This window comes from Oncorhynchus clarkii, chromosome 6, assembly GCF_045791955.1.
Source record: "Oncorhynchus clarkii lewisi isolate Uvic-CL-2024 chromosome 6, UVic_Ocla_1.0, whole genome shotgun sequence".
Taxonomy (NCBI): Eukaryota; Metazoa; Chordata; class Actinopteri; order Salmoniformes; family Salmonidae; genus Oncorhynchus; species Oncorhynchus clarkii.
In genome coordinates, this window is record NC_092152.1 from 10,137,882 (window position 1) to 10,158,514 (window position 20,633).

General features: G+C 46.8%; 1 protein-coding gene across 2 annotated transcripts in view; it reads left to right on the top strand.

The window, feature by feature from the left end:
- Positions 1 to 19,590, top strand: part of LOC139410602 (bone morphogenetic protein receptor, type IBa) — an 89,364-nt gene extending 69,774 nt beyond the window's left edge. For both annotated transcript variants that reach the window (XM_071155909.1, XM_071155908.1), the window contains 10 exons: positions 4,102 to 4,261; positions 6,658 to 6,760; positions 10,204 to 10,306; positions 12,150 to 12,246; positions 12,959 to 13,097; positions 14,754 to 14,946; positions 16,623 to 16,920; positions 17,928 to 18,103; positions 18,298 to 18,428; positions 18,592 to 19,590. In XM_071155909.1, coding sequence (XP_071012010.1) covers positions 4,102 to 4,261; positions 6,658 to 6,760; positions 10,204 to 10,306; positions 12,150 to 12,246; positions 12,959 to 13,097; positions 14,754 to 14,946; positions 16,623 to 16,920; positions 17,928 to 18,103; positions 18,298 to 18,428; positions 18,592 to 18,717 — 1,526 coding nt within the window. In that variant the 3' untranslated portion in view covers positions 18,718 to 19,590. The remainder of the gene's footprint in view (positions 1 to 4,101; positions 4,262 to 6,657; positions 6,761 to 10,203; positions 10,307 to 12,149; positions 12,247 to 12,958; positions 13,098 to 14,753; positions 14,947 to 16,622; positions 16,921 to 17,927; positions 18,104 to 18,297; positions 18,429 to 18,591) is intronic.
- Positions 19,591 to 20,633: the final 1,043 nt, after the last annotated feature.

Sequence of the window (20,633 nt, forward strand, 5' to 3'; positions counted from 1 at the left end):
TATACCAATGGGTATGCTGTATATCAATGGGTATATCAATGGGTATGCTGTATATCAATGGGTATGCTGTATATCAATGGGTATGCTGTATACCAATGGGTATGCTGTATATCAATGGGTATGCTGTATATCAATGGGTATGCTGTATATCAATGGGTATGCTGTATATCAATGGGTATGCTGTATATCAATGGGTATGCTGTATACCAATGGGTATGCTGTATACCAATGGGTATGCTGTATACCAATGGGTATGCTGTATATCAATGGGTATGCTGTATATCAATGGGTATGCTGTATATCAATGGGTACATAAATTAATTTATAAGCCCAAAAATATATGTAGCAACTGCAGATTTCCCATTTAAACCAAGAACACGCCACATAAACACTTCCCCTGCTGTTTGACGTCAAAACCAAAGGCTGACCTTTCCCCTAATTACAATATAATTGAATTGAATTGGCCTCATTGGTCTGAAGTACAACGTCAATGATGTATGTGTCTATCAGGCTGCAAGGAGTAGTGTGACACAGAGTTGCCAGGAAAGAGACATCTTTCCAAATTCCTCAACTTCAGTTCACCTCAATTCGTCCTTGCATGAAGATCTACAGTGCATGAAGATCTACAATTTCAATATTACCCCTTGTTTTATGGGAATAGAGAACGCTATGGATTTAATCATTTAAGAAGTTCATTTTACAGGTTGTTACGGCTGTTACAGGTTTGACTGAGAAACATCAAAGGGATAGTTGACCCAAATGCCAAAATGACATTGTTTATAAAGCATAAATTGCTGTTTTACCTTGTCCATAGACTGCTTTACAGGGTAAGGAAACCAGTATGTCGTTTTGTTATTTTGGGAGAACTAGCCGTTTAACAAAATATGTTATTTGTTTTTGGGTGTAAAATAGATTATCATGAGGTGTCAAAGCTATTTGATGAGAGGAGCTGTGGCAAAGACGAAAGAGCCAATCATCAGCCTTGATTAACAGCCCTGAAAATATATATCCTGTCAATTAAACCCCTCCTCTTCCTCAGTATCGTGTCCTGTAAAGCCCCTCCTCTTCTTCAGTATCCTGTAAACCCCTCCTCTTCTTTAGTATCCTGTCCTGTAAACCCCTCCTCTTCTTCAGTATCCTGTCCTGTAAAACCCCTCCTCTTCTTCAGTATCCTGTCCTGTAAAACCCCTCCTCTTTTTCGGTATCCTGTCCTGTAAAACCCCTCCTCTTCTTCGGTATCCTGTCCTGTAAAACCCCTCCTCTTCTTCGGTATCCTGTCCTGTAAAACCCCTCCTCTTCTTCGGTATCCTGTCCTGTAAAACCCCTCCTCTTCTTCGGTATCCTGTCCTGTATCCTGTATCCTGTCCTGTAAAACCCCTCCTCTTCTTCGGGTATCCTGTCCTGTAAAACCCCTCCTCTTCTTCAGTATCCTGTCCTGTAAACCGCTCCTCTTCCTCAGTATCCTGTCCTGTAAAACCCCTCCTCTTCTTCAGTATCCTGTCCTGTAAAACCCCTCCTCTTCCTCAGTATCCTGTCCTGTAAAACCTCTCCTCTTCTTCAGTATCCTGTAAAACCCCTCCTCTTCCTCAGTATCCTGTCCTGTAAAACCCCTCCTCTTCTTCAGTATCCTGTCCTGTAAAACCTCTCCTCTTCTTCAGTATCCTGTAAAACCCCTCCTCTTCCTCAGTATCCTGTCCTGTAAACTCCACTCAAAGTCCTAGCTTTACTACACAAATAGCTGGTTTCCCAGACACAGATGCAGTGTTATCCTGGACTAAACAGTATTTTGATTCTGCACTGAAGGCCCTTTTTAGTCCAGGACTACTGTTAGACCAGTCCTGACGTTGAAATGATCTAACATGTCTGGTGTAATATGGCTGGTTTTTAGGCTTAATCTGTGTCCAGGAAACCACCCCAAGAAGGCAACTGGCAAAAGTAATGAATGTCCCCAAAAGTCACACATGTCTTTTATACACTGAGTAGATAAAACATTAGGAACACCTGTTCTTTCCATGACGTACCAGACTACTGATCAGGTGAATCCAGGTGAAAGCTATGATCCCTTATTGATGTCACTTGTTAAATCCACTTTAATCAGTGTAGATGAAGGGGAGGAGACGGGTTAAAGAAGGATTTGTACACCTTGAGACAATTGAGACATGGATAGTGTATGTGTGCCATTCAGAGGCTGAAGGGATAAGACAAAAGATTTAAGGGCTTTTGAACGGGGTATGATAGTAGGTGCCAGGCAGGCGCACCGGTTTGTGTCAAGAACTGCAACGCTGTTGGGGTTTTCACGCTTAACAGTTTCCCATGTGTGTCAAGAATGGTCCACCACCCAAAGGACATCCAGCCAACTTGACACAACTGTGGGAAGCATTGGAGTCGACATGGACCAGCATCCCTGTGGAATTCTTTCTACACCTTGTAGAGTCCATGCCTAGACGAGGCACTTCTGCGGGCAGATTGGGGGTGCAACACAATATTAGGAAGGTGTTCCTAATGTTTTGTACACTCAGTGTATATGTCAAATACATATTAAGGGACAAGGCTTTCTGTAAAGCTGTTGTCTATACATAATAAGGATACTGTCCTACTTCTCTTGGCTACCTGCTTCCACGGTCTTCCACTCTGTCTGGAAAGCTCTTCCGCTGTTGACAGATTGGACCATTTGATCGGTGTGAAGTCAATCTTTGGAGTGGGTATCGTATGACTGCTAGTGTTTATTGTAACAAGGAAGGACACTTACTTTTTTATTTTTTTGGACGATCTCCACGATGCAGCTGTGAAGCATCTGGTCTGAATGAGTGTGCCAGAATGAATGAAAACCCCCTAACGTATGAATGAAAGTTCTGCGTCCCAAATGGCATCATATTCCCTATAGTCTGCACTACTTTTGAACCGGGTCCATAGGGCTCTTGTTAAAAGTAGTGTGCAGGATACTATTTAGAACACTTCCACTTTCTTCTCCTGATGTGACAAACAGGTGCTCTTTTGAAACGGGATGTGTGTGTAGGAAACGCTGGAGACTATAGAACAACAATGGCTACTTGGATGTAACTATTTTAGAATACGACTTCCAAGACTTTGCCATGTAATCTTTTTTTTTTGTGAACACCTGTTTATTATTGACTTGTACAACAACGCTATAATCAATGAGAAACAAAAACAAATGTTGAATCCATCCCATCCCAACCCCATCCCAACCCCAGCCCATCCCAACCCCAGCCCATCCCAACCCCAGCCCAGCCCATCCCATCCCAACCCCATCCCATCCCAACCCCATTCCAACCCCAGCCCATTCCAACCCCATCCCATTCCAACCCCATCCCATCCCAACCCCAGCCCATCCCAACCCCAGCCCATCCCAACCCCATCCCAACCCCATTCCATCCCAACCCAACCCCAGCCCATCCCAACCCCAGCCCATCCCAACCCCAGACCATCCCAACCCCATCCCAACCCAACCCCAGTCCAGCCCATCCCAACCCCAGGCCATCCCAGCCCCAGCCCATCCCAACCCCAGACCATCCCAACCCAACCCCAGCCCAGCCCATCCCAACCCCAGGCCATCCCAGCCCCACCCCATCCCCATCCCATCCCAACCCATCCCAACCCCAGCCCATCCCAACCCCAGCCCATCCCAACCCCAGCCCATCCCCAACCCCAGCCCATCCCCAACCCCAGCCCATCCCAACCCATCCCATCCCCATCCCCATCCCCAGCCCATCCCAACCCATCCCAGCTCATCCCAACCCCATCCCATCCCAACCCCAGCCCATCCAATCCCAACCCCAGCTCATCCCAACCCCATCCCATCCTAACCCCAGCCCATCCCATCCCAACCCCAGCCCATCCCAAGTCTTTACACAAAAGTACATTATTCTCTATATCTCACTTTGATATTGACCTGTTAAATGAAAAAGTAAAAATGACTTGTTTTTGTGACCAAACTAATGAAGGTGTGATTGTTGCTTGTGAATCCTAAGTCTAACCCTCTGTCTCTCTGTGTCCTGTCCTTGTTGTTAACATTCTGATTGAGGGTTGTTGCTTGTGAATCCTAAGTCTAACCCTCTGTCTCTCTGTGTCCTGTCCTTATAGCTAACGTTCTGGACAGTATGTTGCTGAGGACTTTGGGGAAGGTGGCAGTGGACAGTGAAAAGGACACCAGTGGGAGCACAGCCCCAGCCCTGCCCCAGCGACAGCTCTGGTGTTACTGCTATCACCACTGTCCTGAGGACTCCACCAACAACACCTGCAGGTGTGGGCCAAACACACACACATATACACACACACACACGGATGTATGCGCACACATGCACTCACGAATGTACTCTCTCTCTCACACACACACACACACACACACACACACACACACACACACACACACACATGTATTTTACTATCCTTGTGGGGACCAAACAATTGATTCCCATTACAAAATCATATTTTCTTTAACTCCTAAACGAAAACCCTAACCCTAAAATAGCCTTTTTCTTTGTGGGGACTGGTGAAATGTCCCCACTTGTCCCGAATTCCTTGTTTTGTTTTACTATCCTTGTGAGGACTTCTGGTACTCATAAGGATAGTAAAACCAAACACACACACTACTACTTAGCCCCGATCACTAGTTAATTAGATGAAGCTGTTGATAATATACAGTGGGGAGAACAAGTATTTGATACACTGCCAATTTAGCAGGTTTTCCTGCTTACAAAGCATGTAGAGGTCTGTAATTTTTATCATTGGTACACTTCAACTGTGAGAGACAGAATCTAAAACAAAAATCCAGAAAATCACATTATATGATTTTTAAGTAATTAATTTGCATTTTATTGCATGACATAAGTATTTGATACATCAGAAAAGCAGAATTTAATATTTGGTACAGAAACCTTTGTTTGCAATTTCAGAGATCATACGTTTTCTGTAGTTCTTGACCAGGTTTGCACACACTGCAGCAGGGATTTTGGCCCACTCCTCCATACAGACCTTCTCCAGATCCTTCAGGTTTCGGGGCTGTCGCTGGGCAATACGGACTTTCAGCTCCCTCCAAAGATGTTCTATTGGGTTCAGGTCTGGAGACTGGCTAGGCCACTCCAGGACCTTGAGATGCTTCTTACGGAGCCACTCCTTAGTTGCCCTGGCTGTGTGTTTTGGGTCGTTGTCATGCTGGAAGACCCAGCCACGACCCATCTTCAATGCTCTTACTGAGGGAAGGAGGTTGTTGGCTAAGATCTTGCGACACATGGCCATCCTCCCTTCAATACGGTGCAGTCGTCCTGTCCCATTTGCAGAAAATCATCCCCAAAGAATGATGTTTCCACCTCCATGCTTCACAGTTGGGATGGTGTTCTTGGGGTTGTACTCATCCTTCTTCTTCCTCCAAACACGGCGAGTGGAGTTTAGAACAAAAAGCTCTATTTTTGTCTCATCAGACCACATAACCTTCTCCCATTCCTCCTCTGGATCATCCAGATGGTCATTGGCAAACTTCAGACGGGCCTGGACATGCGCTGGCTTGAGCAGGGGGATCTTGCGTGCCCTGCAGGATTTTAATCCATGACGACGTTGTGTGTTACTAATGGTTTTCTTTGAGACTGTGGTCCCAGCTCTCTTCAGGTCAGTGACCAGGTCCTGCCGTGTAGTTCTGGGCTGATCCCTCACTTTCCTCATGATCATTGATGCCCCACGAGGTGAGATCTTGCATGGAGCCCCAGACCGAGGGTGATTGACCGTCATCTTGAACTTCTTCCATTTTCTAATAATTGCACCAACAGTTGTTGCCTTCTCACCAAGCTGCTTGCCTATTGTCCTGTAGCCCATCCCAGCCTTGTGCAGGTCTACAATTTTATCCCTGATGTCCTTACACAGCTCACTGGTTTTGGCCATTGTGGAGAGGTTGGAGTCTGTTTGATTGAGTGTGTGGATAGGTGTCTTTTATACAGGTAACGAGTTCAAACAGGTGCAGTTAATACAGGCAATGAGTGGAGAACAGGAGGGCTTCTTAAAGAAAAACTAAGGTCTGTGAAAGCCGGAATTCTTACTGGTTGGTAGGTGATCAAATACTTATGTCATGCAATAAAATGCTAATTAATTACTTAAAAATCATATAATGTGATTTTCTGGATTTTTGTTTTAGATTCCGTCTCCCACAGTTGAAGTGTACCTATGATAAAAATTACAGACCTCTACATGCTTTGTAAGTAGGAAAACCTGCAAAATCGGCAGTGTTTCAAATACTTGTTCTCCCCACTGTACATTATTAATAAGTACCTGAAGTCATTGTGCTGGACATAATAGAAATGATTGATAATTTTTTTGCTGATTGATGGTGCAATTAATGCATTATTGATCCGAGTAATGGTGATAATATATATAGTAATGATGTATGTGAAGCACCTTGTACTGAATTTTGTTTTTGGTACGAAATAAAGTTTGATTTGATCATGATGTTACAGATGGTAATGTAATGCGTTGTTTTTTTTATCGAGGACGGATAATGATCTGAGTAATGGTGATAGTGCGGGTAGATTGTGATGATCTAGATGGTAATGTGATGCGTTGTTTTTTTTATCGAGGACGGATAATGATCTGAGTAATGGTGATAGTGCGGGTAGATTGTGATGATCTAGATGGTAATGTGTTGTGATTTAGGACGGATGGGTACTGCTTCACCATGGTGGATGTAGAGGAGGGAGGGGTCCCTGTCCTCACATCAGGATGTCTGGGTCTGGTGGGATCAGAGTTCCAGTGCAGGGTAAGTCTGAGGAACACTCCACCATACTGAAACCACCCCACTCCACCATACTGAAACCACCCCACTCCACCATACTGAAACCACCCCACTCCACCATACTGAAAACACCCCACTCCACCATACTGAAAACACCCCACTCCACCACACTGAAAACACCCCACTCCACCACACTGAAACCACCCCACTCCACCATACTGAAAACACCCCACTCCACCACACTGAAAACACCCCACTCCACCACACTGAAAACACCCTACTCCACCACACTGAAACCACCACACTGAAACCACCCCATTCCACCACACTGAAACCACCCTACTCCACCACACTGAAACCACCACACTGAAACCACCACACTCCACCACACTGAAACCACCACACTGAAACCACCTCACACTACCACACTGAAACCACTCCACCACACTGAAACCACTACACCACACTGAAACCACCCCACTCTACCACACTGAAAACACCACAGTGAAACCACCTCACTCCACCACAGTGAAACCACCTCACTCTACCACAGTGAAACCACCTCACTCCACACAGTGAAACCACCTCACTCTACCACAGTGAAACCACCACACTCCACCACAGTGAAACCACCTCACTCTACCACAGTGAAAACACCTCACTCTTCCACACTGAAAACACTCCACAACACTGAAACCACGACACTGAAACCACTCCACCACACTGATACCACCTCACTCTACCACACTGATACGACCCCACTCTACCACACTGATACGACCCCACTCCACCACACTGATACCAACTCACTCTATCACACTGATACGACCCCACTCTACCACACTGAAACCACCCCACTCTACCACACTGAAACCACCCCACTCCACCACACTGAAACCACCCCACTCCACCACACTGAAACCATCCTACTCCATCACACTGAAACCACTCCACCACACTGAAACCACCACACTGAAACCACCTCACTCTACCACACTGATACGACCCCACTCTACCACACTGAAACCACCCCACTCTACCACACTGAAACCACCCCACTCCACCACACTGAAACCACCCCACTTTACCACACTGACACCACTCCACCACACTGAAACCACCACACTGAAACCACCCCACTTTACCACACTGAAACCACTCCACCACACTGAAACCACCCCACTCCACCACACTGAAACCACCCCACTTTACCACACTGAAACCACTCCACCACACTGAAACCACCCCACTCCACCACACTGAAACCATCCTACTCCATCACACTGAAACCACTCCACCACACTGAAACCACCCCACTCCACCACACTGAAACCATCCTACTCCATCACACTGAAACCACCACACTGAAACCACCTCACTCTACCACACTGAAACCACTCCATCACACTGATACCACCTCACTCTACCATACTGAAACCACTCCACCACACTGAAACCATCCCACTCCACCACACTGAAACCACCACACTGAAACCACTCTTCCACAGTGAAACCACCTCACTCTTCCACAGTGAAACCACCTCACTCTTCCACAGTGAAACCACCTCACTCTTCCACAGTGAAACCACCTCACTCTTCCACAGTGAAACCACCCCTCACTCTTCCACAGTGAAACCACCCCTCACTCTTCCACAGTGAAACCACTCCACTCTACCACAGTGAAACCACTCCACTCTACCACAGTGAAACCACCCCTCACTCTTCCACAGTGAAACCACTCCACTCTACCACAGTGAAACCACCTCACTCTTCCACAGTGAAATCACCTCACTCTTCCACAGTGAAATCACCTCACTCTTCCACAGTGAAACCACCCCTCACTCTTCCACAGTGAAACCACCTCACTCTTCCACAGTGAAATCACCTCACTCTACCACAGTGAAACCACTCTGTGATTAAGTTTCCCCTAGGTACAGATCTAGGATCAGCTTCCCCTCCACCAATCCTAACCTTAACAAATAATGGAGAAAATGCAAAACTGACCCAGATCAGCGCATAGGGTAACTTCATCATACACCAGTAAATCCACACCTTTTGGACACTGACAGCAGCACCAACCACCTGGACGGCACAGTAGAAAGCAGACAATGCCCTCCACACACAATCAGGGGACTTACTGTATGTATCAATCGTCTCAGAGTAGGAGTGCTGATTTTAGGATCCGTTTAGCATATTACATCACAATGAATAATGATTGATGATTCTCAGATCCATTCTCAAAGTAGGTCGGTTGCTGATTACTCGTAGTAGATACAGTCCATAGGTAATGAGATACTTTTGTATATATTGTATATGTGGGCTATTTCAGCCACATCCGTTGATGACGGGTGTATAAAATCAAGCACACAGCCATGCAATCTCCATGGCAGTAGAATGGCCATTACTGAAGAGCTCAGTAACTTTCAACGTGGCACTGTCATAGGATGCCACCTTTCCATCAAGTCCTTGGTTGCAACACTCACTACCCAGTTCCAAACTGCCTCTGGAAGCAATGTCAGCACAACAACTGTTCGTCGGGAGCACATACAAGCCTAAGATCACTATGCGCAATGCCAAGCGTCGGCTGGAGTGGTGTAAAGCTCGTCGCCATTGGACTCGGGAGCAGTGGAAAATGCATTCTCTGACGTGATGAGTCACGCTTCACCATCTGGCAGTCTGATGGACGAATCTGGGTTTGGCAGATGTCAGGAGAACACTACCTGCACGAATGCATAGTGCCAACTATAAAGTTTGGTGGAGGAGAAATAATGGTCTGGGGCTGTTTTACAAAGGTTCGTGCTAGGCCCCTTAGTTCCAGTGAAGGGAAATCTTAACGCTACAGCATTCAATAACATTTTAGATGATTCTGTGCTTCCAACTTTGTGGCAACAGTTTGGGGAAGGCCCTTTCCTGTTCCAGCATGACAATGCCCCCGTGCACAAAGCGAGGTCCATACAGAAATGGTTTGTCAAGATTGGTGTGGAAGAACTTGACTGGCCTGCACAGAGCCCTGACCTCAACTCCATTGAGCACCTTTGGGATGAACTGGAATGTAGACTGCGAGCCAGGCCTTATCTCCCAACATCAGTGCCCGAACTCACTAATGCTTTTGTGGCTGAATGGAAGCAAGTCCCTGCAGCAATGTTCCAACATCTAGTGGAAAGCCTGTGGAGGCTGTTCTCGCAGCGAAGGGGAGACCAACTCCATATTAATGCCCATGATTTGGAATCAGATGTTCGACAAGGTGTCCACATACTTTCGGTCATGTAGTGTAGTCAGCACACCACAAACACATCTTCAATTCATCAATGTATTGTCTGTACGAGGTGTACTCCAGGCGATATTTGCCCGTCTTGGGTCAAAACATTTTCATAAAAGCATGAAAGTTGCTACACTTGTGGGAACAGTGTGAGAAATTGAACAGCAACAGTATCTAATGCATTCATATGATGTAATTGTGCTTCCAGGACACAGGCAACTCCCGACTGAGAAGATCCCTGGAGTGCTGTACTGACCAGGACTACTGCAACAAAGACCTGCACCCCACCCTGCCCCCACTCAAAACACCCAGTAATATACTTTATACACACACACTCACATACACAGATAGAAGTGACCAGTGACAGCGAGTTACCAGTGACCATGTCAGGGCCCAGCGAGGTAACAGTGTCAGCGAGTTACCAGTGGCAGGGCCCAGCGAGTTACCAGTGACCATGTCAGGGCCCAGCGAGGTAACAGTGTCAGCGAGTTACCAGTGGCAGGGCCCAGCGAGTTACCAGTGACCATGTCAGGGCCCAGCGAGGTGACAGTGTCAGCGAGTTACCAGTGGCAGGGCCCAGCGAGTTACCAGTGACCATGTCAGGGCCCAGCGAGGTAACAGTGTCACCAGTGGCAGGGCCCAGCGAGTTACCAGTGGCAGGGCCCAGCGAGTTACCAGTGACCATGTCAGGGCCCAGCGAGGTAACAGTGTCAGCGAGTTACCAGTGGCAGGGCCCAGCGAGTTACCAGTGACCATGTCAGGGCCCAGCGAGTCACCAGTGACCATGTCAGGGCCCAGCGAGTCACCAGTGACCATGTCAGGGCCCAGCGAGTCACCAGTGACCATGTCAGGGCCCAGCGAGTCACCAGTGACCAAGTCAGGGCCCAGCGAGTCACCAGTGACCATGTCAGGGCCCAGCGAGTTACCAGTGACCATGTCAGGGCCCAGCGTGGTAACAGTGTCAGCGAGTTACCAGTGGCAGGGCCCAGCGAGTCACCAGTGACCATGTCAGGGCCCAGCGAGTCACCAGTGACCATGTCAGGGCCCAGCGAGGTGACAGTGTCAGCGAGTCACCAGTGAGAGAAGCAGGTGAAATGGAGGCGGTAAAGTCAGCTCCATAGCTCCGCTCTTCTGCAGTGATTGGCCCACAATCGTCCCAAGAGATCACTAGCTAGGGTTTCTGTAGAAGTCCCAAAACTAGATATATTTCTTCAGTTATTTTTTGTGTGTGTACACGTGTGTGTGTGTGTCAGACTGAAAGGATGTGTTGGACTTCACACACAACGGCAGGTTGTGTGTGTGTGTGTGTGTGTGTGTGTGTGTGTGTGTGTGTGTGTGTGTGTGTGTGTGTGTGTGTGTGTGTGTGTGTGTGTGTGTGTGTGTGTGTGGGTGTGTGTGTGTGGGTGTGTGTGTGTGTGTAGGTGTGGCAGTAAGACTAGAGTCCCAGAGAAAGCTGAACTCCCAACGGACATGGCCAGCAGTGTCATCAATCTGAAACTCGAGAAGCGGGCTTCAGGAAGAGATCCTATCGATCAGGGCTAGGGTTCCCTCAGCTAGTTCACTCTGGTCCCTGGGGACACCACTGTGTGTGTGGAACTGAGAGAGAGTATAACATGTTGGATTAACAATAAAGAACCTTGAAATAACATGATTTTTGTTGTCTATTTCCAAAGGGATGTGTTTGTATTGAATATCTGATCTGTTACTTATATGAAGTGATCCGTTATTACTCTCTCCCCCTGTTTCTTCTCTCCTCCTCCTCTCTCTCCTCCTCCTCTCTCTCCCCCTGTTTCTTCTCTCCTCCTCCTCTCTCTCCCCTCTCTCTCCTCCTCTCTCCCCCTGTTTCTTCTCTCCTCCTCCTCCTCTCTCTCCCCCTGTTTCTTCTCTCCTCCTCCTCCTCTCTCTCCCCCTCAAACCCTCCTTCCCGCCCTCTCTCACTCCCCTCTCTCTCCTCCTCCTCTCTCTCCCCCTCAAACCCTCCTTCCCGCCCTCTCTCACTCCCCTCTCTCTCCTCCTCCTCTCTCTCCCCCTAAAACCCCCCTTCCCGCTCTCTCTCACTCCCCTCTCTCTCCAACTCTTCCCCTCCTCGCCCTCTCCCCCTCCCCCCTCTCTCGCTCCACTCTCTCTCTCACCCCCCTCTCCCTCTCTCTGTAGATTATGCAGATGGGAACATTCACCACATGGCTCTGCTAATCTCCGTTACTGTGTGCAGCATCATCCTGGCTCTCATCGTTATGTTCTGCTACTTCAGGTGAGACTCAGTTAGCCTCGAGAGAACGTTTTAGAACAGGGCTACTCAACCCTGTTCCTGGAGAGCTACCCTCCAGTAGGTTTTCACTCCAACCCTGTTCCTGGAGAGCTACCTGTAGGTTCTGGAGTGAAAACCTACTGTAGGGTAGCTCTCCAGGAACAGGGTTGGAGTTAAAACCTACAGGACGGTAGCTCTCCAGGAACAGGGTTGTAGTTAAAACCTACAGGACGGTAGCTCTCCAGGAACAGGGTTGGAGTTAAAACCTACAGGACGGTAGCTCTCCAGGGACAGGGTTGGAGTTAAAACCTACAGAACGGTAACTCTCCAGGAACAGGGTTAGGTCCTAGTCCAGGTTTAGTCCTTTTCTAGAATGACCGCCTACACATGTTATGAATAAGGATATTCCCAGTACATGTACAGTCTATTTGTTCATCCGTACTTAAAATATTAATTCCACTTTGGGAACAAATGCATTTAAAAAAGACTGTTCTTTTATTGTGTTTCTGTTTTGTCTGATGAATCCACAGGAAAAGTATTGTTTGTACTTTGAATGAAGATAATTGAACACAACTAAGAATCATATATCTCTGATATGACATGTTTTCTAGTCAATGTTGGAATCATCCAGAATTCTGATATTACATACAGACTACTCACATTAAAGGGTTGTTTGATGTATACTGATGTGTGTGTGCGTTTGGCTGTGCTGCAGGTACAAGCGCCAGGAGTCTGGGCCGCGCTACAGCATTGGTCTGGAGCAGAATGAGTCCTACATCCCTCCGGGAGAGTCTCTCAGAGACCTTATAGAACAGTCCCAGAGTTCAGGCAGTGGCTCAGGTCTCCCCCTGCTGGTATGTTACACACACTGCATCCCTCTACCACCAGCTCACTAGTTGTATCCTCCCTAAGTCTGGATTTAATCACGTCCCTTCACCGATTGTAAAATAAATTACTGGTGTAAGAAACACTGTGAAAACTCCCACTAGCCCATGTCTAGACCAATGCAATACTTTGGATTTGTGGCAAGTAGAGAAGGAGTGTAGACTTCAGGAGAAGGGTTTGTAGGAAGTAGTGAAGGAGTGTAGACTTCAGGAGAAGGGTTTGTAGGAAGTAGTGAAGGAGTGTACACTTCAGGAGAAAGGAGATTCTGGGCCAGAGAAAGCCTAACACGGAACCCAAACCGGCTGAGCGAGTGCGCCATCGTGCATAAATGTATCACACCAAACACGGTCACGACACGCAGGTTAAAATATCAAAACAAACTCTGAACCAATTACATTCATTTGGGGACAGGTCGAAAAGCATTAAACCTTTATGGCAATTTAGCTAGCTAGCTTGCACTTGCTAGCTAATTTGTCCTATTTAGCTAACTTACTGTTGCTAGATAATTTGTCCTGGGATATAAACATTGAGTTGTTATTTTACCTGAAATGCACAAGGTCCTCTACTCCACCAATTAATCCACACATAAAACTCCCCTCATCTACCACACAGTAGGGGGAAACTCCCTTCATTTATCACACAGTAGGGGGAAACTCTCATCATCTACCACACAGTAGTAGGAAACTCCCCTCATCTACCACACAGTAGGGGGAAACTCCCCTCATCTACCACACAGTAGGAGGAAACTCCCCTCATCTACCACACAGTAGGGGGAAACTCTCATCATCTACCACACAGTAGGGAGAAACTCCTCTCATCTACCACACAGTAGGGGGAAACTCCCCTCATCTACCACACAGTGGGGGAAACTCCCCTCATCTATCACACAGTAGGGGGAAACTCTCCTCATCTACCACACAGTAGGGGGAAACTCCCCTTATCTATCACACAGTAGGGGGAAACTCCTCTCATCTACCACACAGTAGGGGGAAACTCCCCTTATCTATCACACAGTAGGGGGAAACTCCTCTCATCTATCACACAGTAGGGGGAAACTTCCCTTATCTATCACACAGTAGGCGGAAACTCCTCTCATCTACCACACAGTAGGGTGAAACTCCCCTTATCTATCACACAGTAGTAAGGAAACTCCCCTAATCTATCATACAGTAGGGGGAAACTCCCCTTATCTATCACACGGTAGGGGGAAACTCCTCTCATCTACCACACAGTTGGGGGAAACTCTCATCATCTACCACACAGTGGGGGGAAACTCCCCTCATCTACAACACAGTAGGGGAAAACTCCCCTCATCTACCACACCACACAGTAGGAGGAAACTCCCCTCATCTATCACACAGTAAAACTCTCCTCATCTACCACACAGTGGGGGGAGACTCCCCTCATCTACAACACAGTAGGGGAAAACTCCCCTCATCTACCACACAGTAGGGGGAAACTCCCCTCATCTACCACACAGTAGGAGGAAACTCCCCTCATCTATCACACAGTAGGGGGAAACTCTCCTCATCTACCACACAGTGGGGGGAGACTCCCCTCATCTACCACCAATGTGAAGGAACCTTGTCTGACATCGCCCTCCTCCCCTCTGCTCCTCCTCCCAGGTGCAGCGCACCATAGCCAAGCAGATTCAGATGGTTAAGCAGATTGGAAAGGGCCGCTACGGAGAGGTGTGGATGGGCAAGTGGAGAGGAGAGAGGGTGGCCGTCAAAGTCTTCTTCACCACCGAAGAGGCCAGCTGGTTCAGAGAGACTGAGATTTACCAGACTGTCCTCATGAGACACGAGAACATACTGTGTAAGGAGAGAGAGTGGCTGTGTGAGATACACAATGCATTCGGAAAGTATTCAGACCCCTTGACTTTTTCCAAATACAGCCTTATTATAAAATTAATAATTGTGTTTTTTTTTTTGCAATATACACACAATACCCCATAATGACAAAGCAAAAACCGTTTTTTATTTTTTCAAAGGTATATAAAAAAACAGAAATATCACATTTACATAAGTATTCAGACCCTTTACTCAGTACTTTGTTGAAGCATCTTTGGCAGTGATTACAGCATAGTCTTCTTGGTTATGACACTACAAGCTTGGCACACCTGTATTTGGGAAGTTTCTTCCATTCTTCTCTGCAGATTCTCTCAAGATCTGTCAGGTTGGATGGGGAGCGTCACTGCACAGCTATTTTCAGATCTCTCCAAAGATGTTCGATCAGGTTCAAGTCCGGGCTCTGTCTGGGCCACTCAAGGACCTTCAGAGACTTGTCCTGAAGCCACTCCTACGTTGTCTTGACTGTGTGCTTAGGGTCGTTGTCTTGTTGGAAAGTGAACCTTCACCCCAGTCTCAGGTCCTGAGGGCTCTGGAGCAGGTTTTCATCAATGATCTCTCTGTACTTGGCTCCATTCATTTTTCCCTCGATCCTGACTAGTCTCCCAGTCCCTGTCGCTGAAAAACATCCACACAGCATGATGCTGCCACCAACATGCTTCACCGTAGGGATGGTACCAGGTTTCCTCCAGACATGATGCTTGGCATTCAGGCCAAATAGTTCAATCTTGATTTCATCAGACCAGAGAATATTGTTTCTCATGATCTGAGAGTTCTTCAGGTGCCTTTTGGAAAACTCCAAGCAGGCTGTCATGTGCCTTTTACTGAGGAGTGGATTCCGTCTGGCCACTCTTCCATAAAGGCCTGATTGGTGGTGTGCTACAGAGATGGTTGTCCTTCTGGAAGGTTTTCCCATCTCCACAGAGGAACTCTGGAGCTCTGTCAGTGACCATTGGGTTCTTGGTCACCTCCCTGACCAACTTCTTCCATTTAAGAATGTTGGAGGCCACTGTGTTCTTGGGGAGCTTCAATTCTGCAGACATGTTTTGGTACCCTTCCCCAGATCTGTGCCTCGGCACAATCCTGTCTCGGAGCTCTACGGTCAATTCCTTCGACCTCATGGCTTGGTTTTTGCTCTGACATGCACTGTCAACTGTGGGACCTTATATAGCCAGGTGTGTGCCTTTCCAAATAATGTGCAATCAATGGAATTTACCACAGGTACAGTAGACTCCAATCAAGTTGTATAAACATCTCAAGGATGATCAATAGAAACAGGATGCACCTGAGCTCAATTTTGAGTCTTATAACAAAGGGTCTGAATACTTAGGTAGATAAGTCAGTTCTGTTTTATTTTTAATACATTTGCAAAAATGTATAAAAAAACCTTTTTGCTTTGTCATTATGGGGTATTGTGATGTCATTATGAGGTATTGTGATGTCATTATGGGGTATTGTGTATAGATTGATGATGATCATTTTTTATTTAATCCATTTTAAAATTGGGCTGTAATGTAACAAAATGTGTAAAAAAGGGAAGGGGTCTGAAAACTTTCTGAATTCTCTGTACGTATACTGTAATGCTATAATAGTGCTATAATGTTCCTCAGTTCCATATCGCTCAACTTCCCCCGTGTCCATCAGGCTTCATAGCGGCTGACATCAAGGGAACAGGCTCGTGGACCCAGCTCTACCTGATCACAGACTACCACGAGGGTGGCTCTCTGTACGACTACCTCAAGTCCACCACGCTGGACACCAAGGCCATGCTGCGACTGGCCTACTCCTCAGTCTCGGGCCTCTGTCACCTCCACACAGAGATCTTTGGTACCCAGGGCAAGCCGGCCATCGCCCACAGAGACCTGAAGAGCAAGAACATCCTGGTGAAGAAGAATGGAGCCTGCTGCATCGCTGACCTGGGCCTGGCCGTCAAATTCATCAGGTAGGGAGGGAGAGGGTTATTGTGTGCGTGCCAGTCGATCGATTGTCCCTCATAATTGATTAATTCCATTCAACCAAACTATTTGCATGAGAGTATCATAGTGTCACAATGGACAACAATAAGTTGAAAAGGTTAATGGAAATACAAATAGGAAAATGAAATTAAAAACTAAACAAACAAACAAATCAAATATATCATGGTCTCCCTGTGTTCTTCTCCCTCCATCACTATCTCTCTCATCTCATCTAACATCTCTCCCCTGTTCTTCTCTCCCTCCATCACTATCTCTCTCATCTAACACTGCTCCCCGTTCTTCTCTCCCTCCATCACTATCTCTCATCTCATCTAACATCTCTCCCCTGTTATTCTCTCCCTCCATCACTATCTCTCTCATCTAACATCTCTCCCCTGTTCTTCTCTCCCTCCATCACTATCTCTCATCTCATCTAACAACTCTCCCTCTGTTCTTCTCTCCCTCCATCACTATCTCTCTCATCTCATCTAACATCTCTCCCCTGTTCTTCTCTCCCTCCATCACCATCTCTCTCATCTCATCTAACATCTCTCCCCTGTTCTTCTCTCCCTCCATCACTATCTCTCATCTCATCTAACATCTCTCCCCTGTTCTTCTCTCCCTCCATCACTATCTCTCTCATCTCATCTAACATCTCTCCCCTGTTCTTCTCTCCCTCCATCACTATCTCTCTCATCTCATCTAACAACTCTCCCTCTGTTCTTCTCCCTCCATCACGATCTCTCATCTCATCTAACAACTCTCCCTCTGTTCTTCTCTCCCTCATCACTATCTCTCTCATCTAACATCTCTCCCCTGTTCTTCTCTCCCTCCATCACTATCTCTCATCTCATCTAACAACTCTCCCTCTGTTCTTCTCTCCCTCCATATTTCTCCCTCTATTTTTCTATCCATTACTATCTCTCTCATCTAATCTAACATGGCCTCCCTCTCTCCCTCCCTCTATCCCTACCTCTCCTTTCTACCATCCCAGTGACACCAACGAGGTGGACATCCCTCCCAACACCAGGGTGGGCACCAAGCGCTACATGCCCCCAGAAGTCCTGGATGAGAGCCTCAACAGGAACCACTTCCAGTCCTACATCATGGCCGACATGTACAGCTTCGGCCTCATCCTCTGGGAGATCGCCAGGCGCTGTGTCTCAGGAGGTACTGTAACCAAGTAGTTTCACCCTAGATGCTGATCTCGTGTCAGTTTAGCATTTTTTCCCAATTATGGTTGAGGTTAGGATTGTGGAGGGAAAGCTGATCCTAGATCTGTACCTAGGGGAAACTGTCTCAGGAAGTACTGTACTTTCAGCGAAATTAGATCAAATCCGCATTGTGGTATTTATGTCTTCCAGGTATTGTAGAGGAGTACCAGCTACCGTACCATGACCTGGTGCCCTCCGACCCCTCGTATGAGGACATGAGAGAGGTGGTCTGCATCAAGAGGTTACGACCTTCCTTCCCCAACCGTTGGACTAGCGACGAGGTAAGCCAGTCACACATGCACAGACACACACAGAGTCACATAAGCATGTAAACACACACACACCAACCACGCACAGTAGAGTATGTGTAGTACACACACACACACATACACGTTGGTTAATCCAAAAACTAGAGCTGACTGTGTTTTGTTGTGCCCCCTACAGTGCCTTAGGCAGATGGGCAAGTTGATGACGGAGTGTTGGGCCCACAACCCGGCCTCTCGCCTCACGGCACTGCGCGTCAAGAAGACCCTGGCCAAGATGTCCGAGTCTCAGGATATTAAACTGTGATGGCCGGGAGGGACACTCCAGGCGTGGGGGAAACACGTCACCACGGACCGACAGCCAGGGCTCTGCTCCGCTCTACCCACAGTCCTCTGCTGCATGGGGGGTCAGGAGGAACAGAAGTCAGCAGTGCACCACAGGGAGCCTCACCCCGGGCCACGGTCACTCAGAGAGAAGGAGAGAACCGCCCGTAACCCCTTGAACTGTCGTGATGAACTACTTGTTTAGATACTGAAGACCTGGGGCAGGTATTGCCTTTTTAAAGCGACCTGCTATGATCATGTTTGGTTGGCTTAGACAAAGAGGACACAAGCCAAGTGGGTTTTATTTGTGCTTTCTGTGAAAGCTGCTCTAGTTTTAGATGATGGGCCAGTGGTGGCTGGAGGAAGAGGGAGGTGGGGAACTGCATGAGGAGGGTGGAGGGTGACCCCTTCAGGCGCATCACAGGATGACAGCAGGAGGAATCAGCTGACAATCTGAAGCGATAATCAAGTGTTGATTTAGATTTTTGGGTGTATTTATTAGTGCAAACCGTAGAAAAACATTTTGCACCACAAAAGTTTTTCAACAAAAACAAGCATTTCTTATTGGACAATTTTAGGTTAGTCCCTCCCCATTTTAGCCAGTTGGCTTCTGTCTGGTTCCTAGTGAATACACCCCTGTTGTTGTCCAGTAGTTTACCAAGGTAAACCATGGTGTGTCTGGGGTAAAGGGGAGTTTTTTTCTTCACTATGAGTACATTATAAAGTGCTGAGTACTGATTCACTGTGGCCTCATTTGTAAAAGTAGCTTCATTTGTATGTACGCCACAAATAAAGATATTCAAATGATATCAGTTCAAATTCAAATTGTATCGGCAATAAAACATTTAGGTGACAATGTCCTTGGTATTTATCATCTGATTTGACCCTACCAGGGACCACAGGCACATCACACAGGTACTTTAGTGACATGGTTAGTTAAAGGGACAGTTCTCCCTTAAGTCAGAATGTTGACACCGTTTGACCTTAGACCAATAAAAACAACCAATGTTTATGAAAACGCCAGAAATAAGCTAACAGCAAATATTGAAACTTGTTATTTTTTATTTGATTAGGATCCCCATTAACTGTTGCGATAGTTACTCTTCCTGGGGTCCACATGCAACATGAAATAATACGGAACATTTATAAACAAGAACAGAACTAATCAATGTCACACATATCAGTAAATACACACAAAATATCCAGGTCAAATAAGGGAGAGACGCTGTGTTGCTTTCTGAAACCAGGTTTGCTGTTCACATTTTTTAGTAAGCAGACACTCTTATCCAGAGCATCTGATTAGTAGTGAGTGAACACATTTTCATACTTGTTTCATTCTGGTCCCCTGTGGGAATCAAACCCACAACCCTGGCATTGCAAGCGCCATGCTCTACTAGCGGAGCTACATGGGACACTTGACCCATCTGAGATGAAAGGGAGTTCCATCCAATCATGGCTCTATATAATACTGTACGTTTTCTTGAATTTGTTCTGAATTTGGGGACAGTGAAAAGACCCCTGGTGGCATGTCTGGTGGGTTAAGTGTGTGTGTGTGTAAGTTGATTATGAAAACAATTTTGAATTTTCAACACTGTTTCTTCTAAAAACAAGAAGCGATGCGGTAGCCAAGAGAGACTGGCATGCATAGTATTGATATAAGCCCTCTGATTACAGTGAAGAGCAAGCCGTGCCGCTCTGTTCGGGGCCAACTGACCACACGACTGGACAATAATCAAGATAAGATAAAACTAGAGCCTGCAGGACTTGCTTTGTGGAGTGTGGTGTCAACAAAGCAGAGCATCTCTTTATCATGGACAGACCTCTCCCCATCTTTACAACCATTGAATCTATATATTTTGACCATGACAGTTTACAATACAAGGTAACGTCAAGTAATTT